Source organism: Mchenga conophoros, linkage group LG23 (genome assembly GCF_057382185.1).
Source record: "Mchenga conophoros isolate Kocher_MC1m ecotype Shallow Benthic linkage group LG23, M_conophoros_male_GT1.1, whole genome shotgun sequence".
Taxonomy (NCBI): Eukaryota; Metazoa; Chordata; class Actinopteri; order Cichliformes; family Cichlidae; genus Mchenga; species Mchenga conophoros.
Genome location: NC_140547.1, coordinates 20,762,824 through 20,781,785, shown reverse-complemented (window position 1 = coordinate 20,781,785; position 18,962 = coordinate 20,762,824). Strand labels below are relative to the sequence as shown.

Sequence of the window (18,962 nt, the reverse complement as noted above, 5' to 3'; positions counted from 1 at the left end):
TCCGAAAAGTCGCTAGAAGTCGCCAAATAACGTCATCGCCTAATTTGCATAATTGGTCATGCTACTGTAATTGTAACCTACGTTGTTGGAGAGAGAAATAACATCGTGAAAGAGACATAAAGTGAGTAAAAAAACGTCCTAAATGCAGTTAGAATTTATTTAGAACTACAAATTAAATTTATTTTAGAAATTATTGTTTTTTAATGTCACAATTCCAACCCTGCTCCTTTATCCGGGCCTGGACCGGCAAAAGTGACCCGAAACTGGCACTCTGGTGGAGTTACTTTGTGTGTGAGAGTGTGTGTTTATAAGTAGTTTTAAACCTTGTGATCCACAAAACAGCATAACAGTAAAAGAACTGACTGGTTATAGTCAGTGCGGGAGCAGCGGCTTCGCCCATGCGCGATTCATTTGCCGTTTGAACTCACAGGTGTGAACGTCTTCTGCCCTGATAGCAGCTGGGGGAGGACTATCCTCCACCTGTGAGCGCTTTGGCACGGGCGAGGTGCCCAAGGCAGCACCGCTGCTTGTTGAGCGTAAGAGCGATACGCGTTTTCACGTCAAAAAGTCGTCATAAATAAGTCTCCAATAATACCGGAAAAAGTCGCCAGATTTGTCGCTAGTCGCTTTTTAGAAAAAAAGTCGCTAAGGGGGTCTGAAAAGTCGCTAAGTTGGCAACACTGGTTCCACTCTCTTACCCGTCCTTCCTTCAGAGGAGGAGTCTCTCATTCAAGGGAAGAGCTCACATGTTCCAGTCTTTCCCAGTGAGGAGTGCAGAGTCATCGTCTTCTCCTGTGTTTAAATAAACTGTAAGCTTTTATTTTATTTTTTATTTCACACTTTAATTATTTAATGCATGTAGCAATAAGACATAGGCACAATGGTACTTTAACAATGCTAAAGTCTGTAATGTTTGTAAGTTGTTCGACTGGAACTTTTGTCTGTGAAGGTTCTCAGTCATCCAGGTCATCGTAGTCAAAGGAGCTTGCAAAGAAAAGCGTCTGGACTTCTTTAAGTTACTTGAAGACGTTTCACCTCTCATCCGAGAAGCTTCTTCAGTTCTTAGGTCAAATGGTGGAGAGTCCCAGATATAAACCTAGTGGGAGTTTCCCCCCACAGAGGGACAAAAGGACCCCCTGATGATCCTCTAATCGCCTGAGCCAAGGTGTGAAACTCCCCAGACGCCTTAACGCCCACTCACATCCTGGGCCATCTGACCTCAGGAATTCGCATGAAAAGGTGCGGCCAGGTTTCACAATGAACTCACCCGAAACTCTGGCTGATTGGGACCCACACCCAGTTTCCCACCTTGGCTCAGGCGATAAGAGGATCATCAGGGAGTCCTTTTGTCCCTCTGTGGGGGGAAACTCCCACTAGGTTTATATCTGGGACTCTCCACCATTTGACCTAAGAACTGAAGAAGCTTCTCGGATGAGAGGTGAAACGTCTTCAAGCAACTTAAAGAAGTCCAGACGCTTTTCTTTGCAAGCTCCTTTGACTGGAACTTTTGGATCACTTCTCTTACTGAGACAAGTTTAAAATCAATGTGAGTACATTAAGTTTAAATCTAGGTTATTTCATATTACACTATGCTGATTGTTTACGTGTCAGCGGCTGAGAAAAATACTTATAAATACTACATATAACAAAGTATTTTCACACTGTGATGCTTTGTGGAAGTTAAACACACCTGGCGAAGGGCCAGTTTGGCTTTAGGGCTCTTCAGCACACAGCCTCTCTGTGCTGGTGTCATTAGTTTCGTTTCCTCTAAGGCTGGAACCAAATGGAAACTAAAAACTTAATTCAGCTTAATGAAATGAAAACAAGATGCATGATGAGAGGTGTGATACAGAGAGGATCCGACCTGACACCACACACATCAGGAAGGATGAAGTCTGCAAATGAAACATGGTTTTTATTTACCTACACATTAGTAACTGCAACCAACTGCTGGCTGTGCCTGGCTTTAACGATCAGTCTCTCTCATGGCAGCAACTCTGGTATCCTGATATATCCTTTCACATCTTGTTAATGTATTTTTTTTTCCTTTTAAATGTATTTAAAACATTGTGTTCTACTGACTAAATTGAATTAAATTGTCATGATATATGTAGATTTGGTTGAACCAAAATAAACGTATTACGTGGAAAACCTGCCATCAATCAAATTGAGTTCATCCAATGACTAATTTTTATGAGTGTAGGAGGCAAAAAGCTGACAGCGTGGCTCATACGGGTGAGTGAGGGTTCCTGCAACATGATTTGGTTTGATTTGCATGTCACTGAGTGAATGAAGCACAGCAGTAGGATTGTGACACACGACCCACAGATGGACACTTCTGCGTGTGTCAGTTCAACAGTGCTTTATTTACAATCAGGACTGTCCCTGCAGTTTCTGGCTCCTGCCCCTCCGTCACTCCTGTTGTCACTCTACCGCTTCTTCTCACTGCAAGACATAAGAAAAGTCTCTCCTCATCAAGTCATTTCCGCACACCTAGACCTATTAAAAACATCCTTGAGGAGACAGGGTAGGAAGCTGTCACCTTAACAGATCAGCACACATGCTGAACTATTTCAATTAAAAAGGAGAGAGACACCTGCTCAAAGTTCACAAAGAAAACTGGGCAAACAGGATGAACAATGTGATCTAAGACAGGATCTGAGGGGAAAGACCTGATAGGACAATTTGTTTTTTTGATTTTTTTTAAATGTGGAAAAAATTTTCATATGTTTGCTGGGTTTTTCTCTGTATGTATTATTGTAGGGTCTACCTTACAATATAAAGCACCTTGAGGCATCTGTTGTTGGGATTTGTGTGATATAAATAAAACTGAATGAATAAGAATACAGTGCGATAGAAGTAGAATCCCAAAGCAGCTTAAATAGCTCTGCAATCTGAAAATCTCCTGTGGTGTTCAGTTCTAGAGCAAAGCTGTAGCAGACCGTAGAGGAGTGTGCTGATGGATTCGCCTAACCAAGCAGCTTGCTCAGCAGGTAGGAGCCAGAAGGCTATTTGACAAGATGTAAGTAAGACAAATAAACATGAAACAAAAAAGTCTTCTTAGAATAATAGAGCACTCTGTACTTCGTGTACAGACATTGTTTATGGTTTATTCACCAAAATACATAAACATACATACATGAGAGAGTTTAAGTTGGCACAGTTAAATAAGGCAACTTTTTTAAAAATAACTACATGCTAGTTGAAGCAGCCATAGGGCACCGAGAAGCACTGTGTAGGGACCGTACCTTGCTCAGGGGTACCTAGGGTAGCTATTGAGTGGATTAAAAAAACCCCAACCTTCCGATCATGGGGCCACCACTCTACCTACTGAGCTATCCCTGCCCGTGTTTGTTAGCAGTTAAATTCTTTTTCTATAAAACGAGTAACTGTGTATTAAATTTCAGTGAACTCTAATTTATGTTTATTTACCTTTTATTTAATAGGGACAGTTCACTTTAACATAAGTACTTAGGTGCATCATGAATAAATACCCCGTTTTCTGCTGTGCAGGCTGATTTTTTTTATCTGCAGTTACTGGCAAGTTGACTGGAATTTATTGACAGTAATAATTCATAGATAAGAGCCAGAAGTACATGAACAGCAAAAGAAAGACCTACCTGTGTAACACATTAAATATTACATTAAATATATTTTAAATGTAAAATAATGTGAAGTTTTTGGGTCTCATCCATATGAAAATTAAATGCAAGGACTCCAGCACAAATCATTATGTGCGTGTGGTGTCATATCATTATTTTCATGCCTTTTTCTAAAGTTACTTGTTAGTTTTCTGCTTTCTATAGTTGTGTAAAGCACTTTGAGTGCTTGGGTAAAGTAGAAAAACACTGTATAAGAAGTGTCTATTTACCATTTGCCAAAAAGAAGTGGGATACACTTATAATATAAATCCTTTATTTAGCTATGGACTGACTATATTACTTAAAAACTGGTACTATCAAGGTTAGACTGGCCTGCTGCAAGGTTCACTTTGATAAACTCCTGTAACACTGAACAAGTTTATCTGTTAAAATAATGATACATATAAGCAGACTTCACTACACTGGAGGTTTGCAGAGGCTACTCATAGAGAGTTAACTGTTAAATCTATGTTGGCTGAGCTGACTGAGTTACTAAACTTGTTATTTCAAAAACAAATCTACTATTTAAACAAAACAAAAACAAATTCTTCATTTCAGTTTATTATATTTCTTTCCACAGAGAAGGAGCTTGCCAGAATGCGAACACAGTTTGTGGAGAGGGTGACAGCAGAAAATCTCACACAGCTACTTGAAGCCCTTGTAACAGACAATGTCTTGAATGAGTTGGAGAAAGAAAGGATACAGGAAATAAACCAAAGTAGAGCAGACAAGGCACGCGACTTCATTGACATCGTGAAGAAAAAGGGAGAAAAAGCCTGCAGGATAATGATCAGTCACCTTCGAACCATTGATCCTACAGTTTCCCGACAGCTAGGTTTGTCCTCTGGGCCATCTGTTCATTTAGGTGAGATCAAATATTTTGTTATTAATATATTATTGCGTTATTTGTTAGAGCACTAACCTTTGTCTGTTGTGTGTGTGTGTGTGTGTGTGTGTGTGTGTGTGTGTGTGTGTGTGTGTGTGTGTGTGTGTGTGTGTGTGTGTGTCCATTTATGTTTAACCATTTCCAGAAATTTCCCCTGGAAAGTGATCTGACTCTAATCCATTCTTGAGTTGCCCTCTTTGGCTTTTAGGTCCCGGTTCACTGATATTTCCCCTGATGAATGAAAATGATGTTTCCTTATGAGGGATTGTCCTGAAATGCCTTTTTATGGTGCTAAAACCTACTCCAGCTGGGGACTTCATTGTACTTCCCTTGGATTTTACTGTTCATGTAGACAATGACAGAGACCCGCAGGGCTGTAGCTGGGAGGAATGGCCTGTCCAATCTGAACTTTGAATTGTGTTCTCTTATTGGACTGTTGTGGTTATCAGACTTTATCTATGAGGAACAGAACAGTGTTCACCATCTGGAAGACACCCAGGTCCAGGACAGTTGTAGGCAAGCCAAGAGGCTAAAAGAATAGAACTGTGGATACAAGTAATGGAAACTGGCATCCTCCCTCATGGGCTTTGCTTTAAAAAAGCCTTTTTTTGCTTTTAAATGTGCTATAGAATCAAAATTTATATTGACATTAAGTGGAAATCATGTCTCTATCTTAAATTTATGTTGTAGGTACATTACAACTGCAAACCTTTCCGAAACCCTACACAATAACTTAAGCCATAACTTGATATGCATCTCCCTAAAAATGTACCTACAACTTGTGCTGATGCAGCCTGCAACTACTGTGATTGGTCCATTTATTACTAGGGATGGGTATCGTTTAGGTTTTATCCGATACCGGTGCCAAACCGGTACTTTTGAAACGGTGCCGGTGCTTTAACGGTACTCAAACCGGTGCTTAAAGAATGGAGAACACCAACTTTGTCCAAAAACCTCTCATGTTCAGCTGTTTTTTTGTAAAAAGATAACAATGTTAGAGCTATGGGGCATGTATGGTATCACTCTTGGCTGGAAGCAGTGCTTAAACAATGGAAAAAACACAAACTTTGTCCAAAAACCTCTCATGTTTAACTGTTTTCCACTTTTTCTTTGGTCATTTTAGCCTTTTTGGCCAGGGTGAAGGGAGTATCTGCCATCAAACAAGAAGACAGCCGCATGTAGCTATGATGATGTTTGCTAGTTCACCTTACATGCATTAATGTAATAACGTGGTTAGCCTACTCAACGTAAATTACACACGAACAACATTAAGCTACTCACGCAGAGAAGAACGGCTGCTGCTGCCATCATCATCTGTCATCATTTCTGCTACACTGGCAGGGCTAGGGGCCAGGACTCTATTCTTCGGGTTTTTGGGGGATGTTGCTCCGGGTCCGATAACTGGCAACCCACCAGTTAGATGTGCACAGAGTGAGGTCTCGCAGCAAGCTATCAAATACGGAGCATTTCTCGGCTTTTAAAAAAAACGCTATGCGTCGCCAGGTGTTTCATCGGATTTGAGGAGTTACCTCCTTTGACAGCATCACAGTATCATCTTAAAGCACTTGTTGCAGGCTGCTGAGTTTGCATATTTTGCTGTGAAGTACAGCCATACATTTGACCGGTCCTCCTTGGGCATTTTTAATCTGTAGCTCTGCTCTAAAAGAACGTACGTACCTGGACCCGCCTACTATCCTCGGAAACGTAAAATGATTGGCTAGAATCTAAAGTGTATCACAGCTCAGGAAAAAAAAGCACCCAATTAAAGCACCGAAATGTGCGCTGCTTTACGGTCTGGTTACTACCGTTTATGTCAGAACCGGTGCCATCATGGCACCGGATACCGGTACCCATCCCTATTTATTACTGTTGTTAACTTCTACGTATTTTTGGAGAAGTGGAAACTTTTGCATTTGCACAGTCTATATACACGCTGGAAATGGTACTGGCCACTTGCAAAGTTTACATTGTAGAATCTACAGACGTGTAGATCATGTATATGCATGCACCATCATCAGGGTTCGGCTGGGAAAGCCTTGGTGTCTCCACAAAAGAACTTGAGGTGATAGTGGGATGAGCATCTCCACTTAGACTGCCCCCATGGTTTGGACCTAGATAGGTGGCACAAAATAGATGGATGGACAACAAAAAAAGCTCATCCGAAATTGAATAAAACAACCACAACAGTCCAAAAATCATACATATTTGTGTGTTTCTTTTAGCAGCACTTGACAAGTGTGATCTTAAATGTAAATCTACTCTAAAGAACAAGTTCCAGCGTGTGTTTGAATACACAAAATGTTGTTTCTCTATTCTTTTAGGATTCCCCATCACGTGTCAGAATAAACTTAAATCTAACCTGAAGAAGAAGTTCCAGTGTGTGTTTGAGGGAATTGCTAAAGCCGGAAATCCAACCCTTCTGAATCAGATCTACACAGAGCTCTTCATCACAAAGGGAGGGACTGCAGAGGTCAATCAAGAACATGAGGTCAGACAAATTGAAACAGCATCAAGAAAATCATACAGACCAGAAACAACAATAAGATTAGAAGACATCTTTAAAGTCCCACCTGGAAAAGAACAACCAGTCAGAAAAGTACTAACTATGGGAGGGGCTGGCTTTGGGAAAACTTTGTTAACACAGAAGTTCACTCTGGACTGGGCTGAAGACAAAACCAACCAGGACATCCAGTTCATATTTCCATTCCCTTTCAGAGAGCTGAATGTGCTGAAGGAGAAAAAGTTCAGCTTGGTGGAACTTATTCATCGCTTCTTTACTGAAACCAAAGAAGCAGGATTCTGCAGGTTCGAAGACTTCCAGGTTGTGTTCATCTTTGATGGTCTGGATGAGTGTCGACTTCCTCTGGACTTCCACAATACAGAAATCCTGACTGACCCCAGAGAGTCCACTTCTGTGGTTTTGCTACTAACAAACCTCATCAAGGGCAACCTGCTTCCCTCTGCTCAACTCTGGATAACTACACGACCTGCAGCAGCCAATCAGATCCCTTCGGACTGTGTTGACATGGTGACAGAAATCAGAGGGTTCACTGACCCACAGAAGGAGGAATACTTCAAGAAGAGATTCACTAATGAGAAGCGGTCCAGGAGCATCATCTTCCACATCAAGACATCACGAAGCCTCCACATCATGTGCCACATCCCAGTCTTCTGCTGGATCACTGCTACAGTTCTGGAGAATATGCTAGAAACCAGAAAGAGGCGAGAGTTGCCTAAGACTCTGACTGAGATGTACATCCACTTCCTGGTGATTCAGGTCAAAGTGAAGAAGGTCAAGTATGATGGAGGAGTTGAGACAGATCCACACTGGAGTCCAGAGAGCAGGAAGATGATTGAGTCTCTGGGAAAACTGGCTTTTGATCAGCTGCAGAAAGGAAATCTGATCTTCTATGAATCAGACCTGACAGAGTGTGGCATCGATATCAGAGCAGCCTCAGTGTACTCAGGAGTGCTCACACAGATCTTTAAAGAGGAGAGAGGACTGTACCAGGACAGGGTGTTCTGCTTTGTCCATCTAAGTGTTCAGGAGTTTTTGGCTGCTCTTCATGTCAATCTGCTGGAAGAACAACAAACTGGGGCAGACTTCTACAATACTGCTGTGAACAAGTCCTTACAGAGTCCAAATGGACACCTGGACTTGTTCCTTCGCTTCCTCCTGGGTCTATCACTGCAGACCAATCAGAGTCGCCTGAAAGGCCTGCTGACACAGACAAGAAGTCCACAGACCAATGAGGAAAGAGTTCAGTACATCAAGAAGAAGCTCAATGAGAATCTGTCTGTAGAGAAAAGCATAAACCTGTTTCACTGTCTGAATGAACTGAATGATCGTTCTCTAGTGAAGGAGATCCAACAGGCTCTGAGTTCAGGAAGTCTCTCCACAGATAAACTGTCTCCTGCTCACTGGTCAGCTCTGGTCTTCACCTTACTTTCATCAGAAGAAGATCTGGATGAGTTTGACCTGAAGAAATACGCTGCTTCAGAGGAGGCTCTTCTGAGACTGATGCCAGTGGTCAAAGCTTCCAATAAAGCTCTGTAAGTTATATATATTTTTAATAGGGGTGCAACGATATTTGTATCGATATTGAACCGTTCGATACAGTGCTTTCGGTTCGGTACGCATATGTATCGAACAATACAACTGTAATTTATTTTATCAATTTTCCTTCTGTCGATGCTGTCTGTGTTGAGCGCTCAGTGAATCTGCGTTCGACTACTCCGCCTAGGCTGCACTGTCGAGCGCAGATCCACTGAGCGCTCAACACAGACAGCATAGTCAGAAGGAAGAGCGCAGGGCAAGCTAGCGAGACAGAAGTTAAGCTCTCCTTACAACAGGCAAATTGAACGTCATTCAGATCTGGCGTTTGGAATTATTTTGGTTTTCATGTGACGTATGACCCTGAAGGTAAGCGAGTCATGGACTAAAGTAAAACAGTATGTTGAATGTGCCATGCAATGCTCAATTACATTGGTGTGAACTAGTGTGTTAGCGCAGTTAGCTCGTTAACGTGTTGGCCGTCTAGCCCCATGCACGGAGTGATCGGCGGTAGCTCGTTAACGGAGATTTGCCGTGTTGTGGCGTTAAGGTCATTTCAACGAGATTAACCTGAAAGCACTAGTGGGAACACAACGAATATGACTGCACATTTACGCCGACATCATCGTAGTGCAAAGACAAGTGGAAGCAGACAAAAAAAAGCAAGCATGCTACTAACTTTAGCCGAGTCATTTAGACAGCTGTTAGCACATGATTCTCCTTATGCTGCTGAGAATATAGCCCAGAAGAAGCGGATAGTATAGCTTTTATTTTGGAAAGAGCCATTTCTCTGTAATAAACTCTCTTTTCCAAAGATGAGTGATTCCTCAATCAGATACAGGGCTTGCAATATCGCTAGCCCGACGTCCCGGAGCTAGCGATTTTTTCAGTCGGGCTACCAAAATCTATCTCTGCCCTGCCCGTCGGGCTATTGTAGGAAGGAAAAATATATGTCAATGCTTTTGCATTCTTTCGGAAATGTAGCTGGGTAATTATGTCATTGGCATCGGTGAGCCACTGTCAATATGTGACATATTGAAGTCGCGTTTGAATTTGCGCTTGTTTTTTTGCTTTCACTTTGCAATCGTGCGAACTGTGTATAGAGAGCGACAGCACTGATCTGTGAGTGATGATAATTTGTGCACCAATTCCTCTGACATCGTCTTATTAATCGTTAGCTTACTATGCAAACATGACAAGTGAAATCTCCCGCAGCAAGCTTAAACATGTGAGAGGTTGATCGTGCAGAGAATCGCTGAGCTTATGTGAGTGCATGTGTAAAAGCATTTCAGTTCTGCTGAGCCAAATAAGACAGGTCAGGGTGAAGAAGTGACAGCCAAAGAAAAGCTTACCACAAAACGGAGAAGTTATGACAAATCAGACTATAAGGCAAAAAGAAAGTGCAGCTTTATGGTTTCATGGACAAAAGAATTTCTGTGGCTGCAATATGATGAGCTAAATAACCAGGGCTGCACATAAGTGGTCCGCAGGTGCGCATTCGCTGTCAAAATAAAAAACACGCACAAGGGTTAGGGTTAAATTTAAAAACTGTACTTTTGAGTTAAAATATATATTTATAATTTTAATAAATGACAAATTAAAAAGGCATGAACATTGTTTTGTATCGAAAAAATATCGAACCGTGACACCAAAGTATCGAACCGAACCGAACCGTGAATTTTGTGTATCGTTGCACCCCTAATTTTTAAATGCATTGCCATCTTTATAAATGAATAAAAATGTACAAAATTTACATTACTATCTTTTCAGACTGAGTGGCTGTAACCTCTCAGAGAGAAGCTGTGACGCTCTATCCTCAGTTAGCCTGGAGTCCTCTAATTTAATTGAGCTGGACCTGAATAACAACGATCTGAAGGATTCAGGAGTGATGCTACTATCTTCTGGATTGAAGAGTCTGCAGTGTAATCTCCACATTCTCAGGTAAGAATTCAGCAGATTGTTTCAAACAAGAGCTATTTTCTGAAATTATCTGTCTATAAATATTTCTGCTTATCTAAACCTTCTGTCATTCTTAAACAACAAGACAGGGCAGCTTTACCACCAAGAATTTCCAGTTATCCCGTTCTGGCAGTTTAAAAATTCTGTCCAATTCCTCTTTTGGTTGCACATTCAAATATACATGTTTTAGAGAGACCTGTGAGACGCTGTTACATAAAACTGCATAGTGAAAACAAGGGTTAGGGGTAACTGATATACATTGAGGGGAATTAATTATGTGTTGAATTTGTACGTTTGTTCACTTACAGAAAAACTAATAGTTTATAATTTTATTGTCATTTGATTAAATGAATGAACACAGAATATCAACCAAAAATCCAGAAAAAAACACATTACATAAGAGTTATAAATTGAGTGAGATAAGTATTCGATCCAAAAGCAAAACATGACTTAGTATTTGGAGAAACCCTTGTTGGCAAAGCAGTGGAAAGATGTTTCTTGTAGTTTAGTCACTCGGTTTGCACACATCTCAGGAGGGGTTTTGTTCCAGTCCTCTTTAGAAAAACTCTCTAAATCTTAGAAGTTTCTTGGCTGCTACTTGGCAACTCAAAGTTTCAGTTCCCTCCACAGACACCAGACATTACCACAATCAATTTTAAATGAAACAAATCATATGCAGTTTAAGAGGAGACGTTCAGCTTTAATTCAGTGGTTTGAACAAAAATATTGCATAAAAAAGATGAGGAACTAAATGATTTTTTAACACAATCTTCTCATTTCAGGGGCTCAAAAGTAATTGGACAAATGAAATAATTGAAAATAAAATCTTAATTTCTAATGCTTGGTTGAAACCCATTTGCTGGCAGGAAAATGCCAAAGTCTTGAACTCATGGTGACCTACTTGGCCATTCAAGAACATTAGATTTCTTTGCTTTGGCTGTATGTTTTGGGTAATTGTCCATCTGTATTATGAAACACCACCCAATCGATTTGACTGCATTTAGCTGGATGTGAGCAGGCAGTACGACTCTGTACACCTCAGAATTCATTCTACTGCTTCTGTCCTGTGTCACATCATCAATAAACACTAGTGTCCCAGTTCCACTGGCAGCCATGCACACCCAAGCCACCACACTGCCTCTGCCATGTTTTATGATGTTGTATGATTGGATCATGAGGTGTTCCACACCTTCTCTATACTTTCTTCGTGCCATCATTCTGGTAGAGGTTTATCTTAGTTTCCTCTGTCCAAAGAATGATTTTACGGATTTTTACAGATTTTACTGGATTTCTTTTGTGTTTTTTAGCAAAGTCCAATGTAGCCTTTCTATTTTTAAGGGTTATGAGTGGCTTCCAGTGCTTGCTTTCTTTCTTTCTTTCTTTCTTTCTTTCTTTCTTTCTTTCTTTCTCAGGATGAACGAAACTGTAGAGTTCACTAGTCCTAGTATTGTAGCAAATTCTTGGATATGTTTTTTCTGTTTACATTAAACTATTCCAGATGAAAGTACCACACCTCAAAACAACTCCAGGCCTTTTATCTCCTTAACTGATTATGATGTATTGAAGAAATTGCCCACATCTGCCCATGACATAGCTTTTGAGTCAATTGTCCAATTACTTTTGCTCCCTTTAAAAACATGTTGGGACATGTTAAGGATGCTGAAACTCATACAGTGGGGCAAAAAAGTATTTAGTCAGCCACCGATTGTGCAAGTTCCCCCACCTAAAATGATGACAGAGGTCAGTAATTTGCACCAGAGGTACACTTCAACTGTGAGAGACAGAATGTGGAAAAAAAAATCCATGAATCCACATGGTAGGATTTGTAAAGAATTTATTCGTAAATCAGGGTGGAAAATAAGTATTTGGTCAATAACAAAAATACAACTCAATACTTTGTAACATAACCTTTGTTGGCAATAACAGAGGTCAAACGTTTACTATAGGTCTTTACCAGGTTTGCACACACAGTAGCTGGTATTTTGGCCCATTCCTCCATGCAGATCTTCTCGAGAGCAGTGATGTTTTGAGGCTGTCGCCGAGCAACACGGACTTTCAACTCCCGCCACAGATTTTCTATGGGGTTGAGGTCTGGAGACTGGCTAGGCCACTCCAGGACTTTCAAATGCTTCTTACGGAGCCACTCCTTTGTTGCCCGGGCGGTGTGTTTTGGATCATTGTCATGTTGGAAGACCCAGCCTCGTTTCATCTTCAAAGTTCTCACTGATGGAAGGAGGTTTTGGCTCAAAATCTCACGATACATGGCCCCATTCATTCTGTCCTAAAAACGGATCAGTCGTCCTGTCCCCTTGGCAGAAAAACAGCCCCATAGCATGATGTTTCCACCCCCATGCTTCACAGTAGGTATGGTGTTCTTGGGATGCAACTCAGTATTCGTCTTCCTCCAAACACGACGAGTTGAGTTTATAGCAAAAAGTTCTACTTTGGTTTCATCTGACCACATGACATTCTCCCAATCCTCTGCTGTATCATCCATGTGCTCTCTGGCAAACTTCAGACGGGCCTGGACATGCACTGGCTTCAGCAGCGGAACACGTCTGGCACTGCGGGATTTGATTCCCTGCCGTTGTAGTGTGTTACTGATGGTGACCTTTGTTACTTTGGTCCCGGCTCTCTGCAGGTCATTCACCAGGTCCCCCCGTGTGGTTCTGGGATCTTTGCTCACCGTTCTCATGATCATTTTGACCCCACGGGATGAGATCTTGCGTGGAGCCCCAGATCGAGGGAGATTATCAGTGGTCTTGTATGTCTTCCATTTTCTGATGATTGCTCCCACAGTTGATTTTTTCACACCAAGCTGCTTGCCTATTGTAGATTCACTCTTCCCAGTCTGGTGCAGGTCTACAATACTTTTCCTGGTGTCCTTCGAAAGCTCTTTGGTCTTGGCCATGGCGGAGTTTGGAGTCTGACTGTTTGAGGCTGTGGACAGGTGTCTTTTATACAGATGATGAGTTCAAACAGGTGCCATTCATACAGGTAACGAGTGGGGGACAGAAAAGCTTCTTACAGAAGACGTTACAGGTCTGTGAGAGCCAGAGATTTTCCTTGTTTGAGGTGACCAAATACTTATTTTCCACCCTGATTTACGAATAAATTCTTTACAAATCCTACCATGTGGATTCATGGATTTTTTTTTCACATTCTGTCTCTCACAGTTGAAGTGTACCTCTGGTGCAAATTACTGACCTCTGTCATCATTTTAAGTGGGGGAACTTGCACAATCGGTGGCTGACTAAATACTTTTTTGCCCCACTGTAAACCCTTCATCCAGTTTGAATGTGGATACCCTGAAATGAAAGCTGAGAGTCTATACATTATGTCCATGTCCATTATATATCTGTAATAGTTTACTTATGTCATTGTCCAAATATATATATATATATATATATATATATATATATATACATACATACATACACACACACACACACACACACACACACACACACACACACACACACACCATAGTCTGTAGATTGGACCTACTTCCTGGAGGTATGACAACAGCATGCAATATAAGATTATTTTTGTCACAATATTGTGAGATTGTGGAGAACTTTTAACAGGAAGGTGCTGCATCTTGGGTAAAGATGATATATCTATATCTGTACATTATTAAATGTGTACACAACACACAACAATGTGAACCACAGTGAAGACTTGGACAATAACATGGGGCAATCACTGTCATGTTGTTTTGTGTGTCTGTAGGCTGTCAGGCTGTCTAATCACAGAGCATGGTTGCACTTCTCTGGCCTCAGCTTTGCGCTCCAACTCCCAACTGAGAGAGCTGGACTTGAGCTATAACCATCCAGGAGAGGCAGGAGAGAAGCAGCTGAAGCAGCTGAGAATGGATATCAGGTATGGAGATGCCTGTTGAAATCACATACAGTGTCTAAAGGAGGAAGAAATACTGTCATGTTGTCAGGCTTTCTAAATATGCTGTAGGTGTGGATGCGATTGCCTGTGTGAATCCCCGATTGACAAAAGTTTAACTCTACACTGTGTGTTTACCGTACCACCATTTTTCCATGCTGGATCTTTAAAAAAAAGATGAAATATGAAAAAAAAAAAAGATTTACAGATTGCAGACCTCTTTGTAAGTTTGTGTGTGTGATTAATATCTCACAAAGTGCTAGCAGCTGAATTTGCATGATGACTAATAAGAGCCTTATTATTTTTAGAACAGGGTCCAAAGTCGTTACTGTTATCATCCTCTCTTTTCTTCAGCCGTTTCACTTTGAACCTCACTGTTCATGCTATGAAATTTCTCCCACAGAAAACCTGATACCAAGAATGAAAGAGTTGAAAGTTTTTAATCAGAGGTCCCAAGTCATCTCTGAGTTCAGTGAGCGAGTTTAGAATTAGGTCGCCGTGTAATATGTATGTTTTAAAAGAGCTTTTTCTGGTATTTCAAATAAACTGACACAAGTGGACAAACATCTCTCTTTTCTAGAACACACTTTTACGTGTGCAAGCAATAATTGCTGCCATGTCAAATAAATATTGGTGCAAACAGCATGACGCAAACATTAGTACACCTGTTTGCACAGTTGATCTAAGTAGTTTTTTCACCCATATTTTGCAGCTTTAGAAAGGAACTTCCAGAAGTTTATATGCAAGGCGGTTAGTGCAAAAATATCAGTTCCCACATGTTACATGCAATCTTGCAAATCCTGACAGTACTTTGCTGAGTTTGGACTGAAGCAACACATTAGTTAATCTGGCCCTTAGGTGGTTATTTTTTTATGCACTCTGGCCATGATGAAAGCATTTATTTCTATTCCTCATTTACTATTACTATTAGAGAATAATAAACTATGTGTATGAGCCTTGTGTGCATGCTGAAAGAGACTGTGCTGGTCTGACCCTCTCCTCCTTTCAGGGTGGAGCCTGCTGGAGAACAATGGTTGACACCAGGGCTGAGGAAGTGTAAGTGTGTTTTTAATGTGATTCATGAAAACAAAGCAGCACACATTCAACCATCTTCAAACTGTCACATCACTCATTCACACCTCTGATGTCAGGAGTCGTCATCAAAGTGTCAATCAATGAACAGATGATGGATCAATAACTGCAGCTGGATTGTGTTTGTTCTCTCCATCAGATTCCTGTCCACTCACAATCGACAAAAACACAGTAAATAAAAACCTCAAACTGACTGACAACAACAGGAAGGTGACACATGTGAAGAAGATTCAGTCATATCCTGATCATCCAGACAGATTTGATGACTGTCCTCAGCTGCTCTGCACAGATCCTCTGACTGGTCGCTGTTACTGGGAGGTCGAGTGGAGAGGAGACATTGAAATATCAGTGAGTTACAGAGGAATCAGAAGGAAAGGACACATAACAGACTGTGGGTTTGGATCAAATGATCAATCTTGGAGTCTGAGGTGCTCTGACAGTGGTTACTCTGTGTGGCACAGTAAGCGGCACATGCACATCTCTTCTTCTTCATGCTTCTCGTCTGTTACTAACAGAGTAGCAGTGTATGTGGACTGTCCTGCTGGCACTGTGTCCTTCTACAGAGTCTCTGACATTTTGATCCACCTCCACACCTTCAACACCACATTTACTGAACCGCTTTATCCTGGATTTAGGTTAAGGTCCAACCCTGATTCCTATGTTTCTCTCCCCCTGTTAGGCAAAATTTAGACTGTTACAAAAAAACAAAGATGCTCCAGTTATTCCAAGATCAACATATTGCTTCTCTGTCTTTTTCCACTTAAAGCTTTACAGTCAACATCAGTATGTTGTGTTTCTCTTCTCTTAAGCTGATATGATTCAGTTTTTGTGAACAGACACAAAAATTGCTTAACTTTGTATCAACTGCAGCCCTGCACCAGTAGTGAATTGAAAGCATGGAAGCATGGATGCAGCAGCCCCTATTGAAAAAGTCAGACATTGCACCAACTCCTGCCAAAGTTCCATCAAAATTTCCTGCTGTTTGGCTTAGTTAGAGTAGTTATTTTGTAATTCGTGATTGATCAGTAATATACTAAATAATAATGGTTTTTTATCTTTAAATAATACCAAAGATCGTGTTCAAATGATATTACTTAGAATAGAATAGAATAGAATAGAATAGCCTTTATTGTCTTTTTTTTTTTTTTTTTTTTTTTGCCTGTCCCGTTTGGCTCTTTTGCCATTAGAATTGTTGTCTAAAGGCAAAGAAAGATGCCCAACGGATTTACTTTACCAAATTGACCATCCCAGCCTTGCCATAATGGTCCATTTGATTCACCTTTTATTGTTCATTTTATTTTCACTTACTGAACATGGGACAGACTTGACTGGGGGAAAGAAGGGGAGAAAGAAAGAGGGAAAGAGAAACAGCTGAGAAGAGGGACGGGGGAGAAGGGCAAAAAACAAGAACCAACAGAATGAGCAGAAAAAAAAAGAAGAAAAAAAATGCATATATCAATCACCTGGGTCACCTGCTGAGAAAGAAAAAAGAAAACAAGCAGAAGAGAACAAGAGTAATAGAATAAACAACATCACAATGATATATGGGAATATGACAGTAAATACTAAATATTAAACATTATTGTGCAGCACATAAGATCAACAGAACACAGTGTGCTTTGAGGTAGGAGCCAAAAAGGGTGTAGTTTGTGGGTGTGATCACCCGTGTGTACACCTGTGAGCATGGACGCGCTTGTTTTTGTTTTTTTTTTAAAGGTTCCTTCATGTAATGATCTGCTAGAGGGTGTGGGGGGGCCACAGCCCCGTCCTCCAGGGCATGAAGCAGGTATGGAGGAGATCAAAACTCCAGACATCCAGAGGCCCCCAGAACACAAGAGACCAAGGAAGACCAACAGAGGGGCAGCTGCGCCACTGTCCCAGAAAGAGCTGAGGAGAGTCCCAGATGAGGGCTCACTCAGCAGCCGCGGAGCAGAAGCCAGGGGGAGTTGCAGTGACGCGCCCGTGAGCTCCGCCGGCAGCCAGCCGTGCCTGAGTGACCGAGCCCCAGGCCGAGAGGCCGGGGGCACCCCACCTCCGAAGTGGCCCGAGCGAGCCCCAGGCTCCAGGCCCCGATATGCGGACACCAAGGAGTGAGCCGGTGTGTACTTGGACGCCCATCCCCGGATAGCCTTTATTGTCATTGTACAGAGTACAACGAAATTGGAGTGCCACTCCCTTGGTGCAAGTTTCAATAATAAATATAAATGTAAAATATAAAAAGTACAAAAAAACAATCGTAAGTACTCAAACAATAGTATGTACAATATATGCTCTTTATTGCTAATAAAGAGGGGTTTCCAAATATCATTAAGCTGTAATTTCATACAAACACCTTTTGCTGCCAAATCAGAATGTGTTTTGGAAATTGGGTTCCTAAGCCTGGTGAAATACTCCATTTATTTTAATATTTTTCAATAACATACATCAGCCTGTATGTCTTAACTCCTGTCTCAAAGGGGACCACCGGTGTTCTGAGACTGCCATGCCTTTTTTCTGTTTTCATAATGAATTCGCTTGCTTATTTGTGTCCCTCACTGGATGTATTATAATGTGACAATACTGTAGGAGTGATTTTTTTGGGTTGTTATCTTATGCATGCTGTTAGTGGTCACGTTTGTGTTTTTTCTTTGGTGATTGTATTAAAGGTAGATGCACATAATTTTTTTTTCTTTTCTTTTCTTTTTTCTTTTTTGTGTCCCGTTTGGATCTTTAGCCATCAGAATTGTTGTCTTAAGGCCAAGAAAGATGCCAAGCGGATTTATTTTACCAAGTGGATCATCATGGCCTTGCCATATTGGTCCATTTGATTGACCTTTATTATAATTATGAATTTATTTTATTTTCAGTTGCTACAAATGGGACAGACATGACTGGGGGATAGGACAGGGAGAAAGAATGAAAGAAAGAGAGGGAGAGAAAGAAAACCAAAGGGGAGAAGAGACGGTGAGAAAGGGGGGAAGAAAGAAAAAAACAAAAAAAACAACAACAAACACCTGGATCACCTGTATGGAGAAAAAAACAGAAGAGAAAGCAAACAACAAAGAGCAACATAATAAAAAAAAAAACGCACCATCACAATAAACTAGCTAGCAGTAGATAACAGTAGATACTAAATAATAAACGATATTGTGCAGCACGCAAGATAGACAGCGCACAATGTGCTTTGAGGCAGCAGCCAAGAAAGGTGTAGTCCGCGTCTGTGAACACCCGTGTGTACACCTGTGTGCATACCTGTGTGGATCAGCATACTTGTATTCCAAAGGTTTCTCCATGTAACGATCTGCTAGGGAGTGTGGGGAGCCATAGCCCCGTCCACCAGGGTATGAAGCAGGTATGGAGGAGATCCAGGCCCCAGACATCCAGAGGCCCCAGAGTACAAGGACCCGAGGAGGACCACCAAAAGGGGGGGAACGGTGCCACCCTCTTAGGAAGA

The 18,962-nt window shown here is 41.3% G+C and overlaps 1 protein-coding gene across 3 annotated transcripts; it reads left to right on the top strand.

The window, feature by feature from the left end:
- Window positions 1–68: 68 nt before the first annotated feature.
- LOC146547141 (NLR family CARD domain-containing protein 3-like) lies at window positions 69–18,188 on the top strand. 3 transcript variants are annotated; one of them, XM_085265882.1, is made up of 9 exons: window positions 300–809; window positions 2,919–2,993; window positions 4,222–4,506; window positions 6,849–8,580; window positions 10,352–10,522; window positions 14,273–14,422; window positions 15,447–15,493; window positions 15,669–15,877; window positions 17,246–18,188. In XM_085265882.1, exons 2-9 carry the CDS (start codon window positions 2,960–2,962, stop codon window positions 17,621–17,623), a joined length of 3,006 nt encoding a protein of 1,001 aa, XP_085122008.1. In that variant the 5' UTR covers window positions 300–809; window positions 2,919–2,959; the 3' UTR covers window positions 17,624–18,188. The 3 variants fall into 3 exon arrangements, with proteins under 3 accessions (XP_085122010.1, XP_085122008.1, XP_085122009.1); XM_085265883.1 differs by lacking the exon at window positions 300–809 and adding an exon at window positions 1,440–1,546; XM_085265884.1 differs by lacking the exon at window positions 300–809 and adding an exon at window positions 69–121 and having other exon boundaries at window positions 15,669–17,385.
- Window positions 18,189–18,962: the final 774 nt, after the last annotated feature.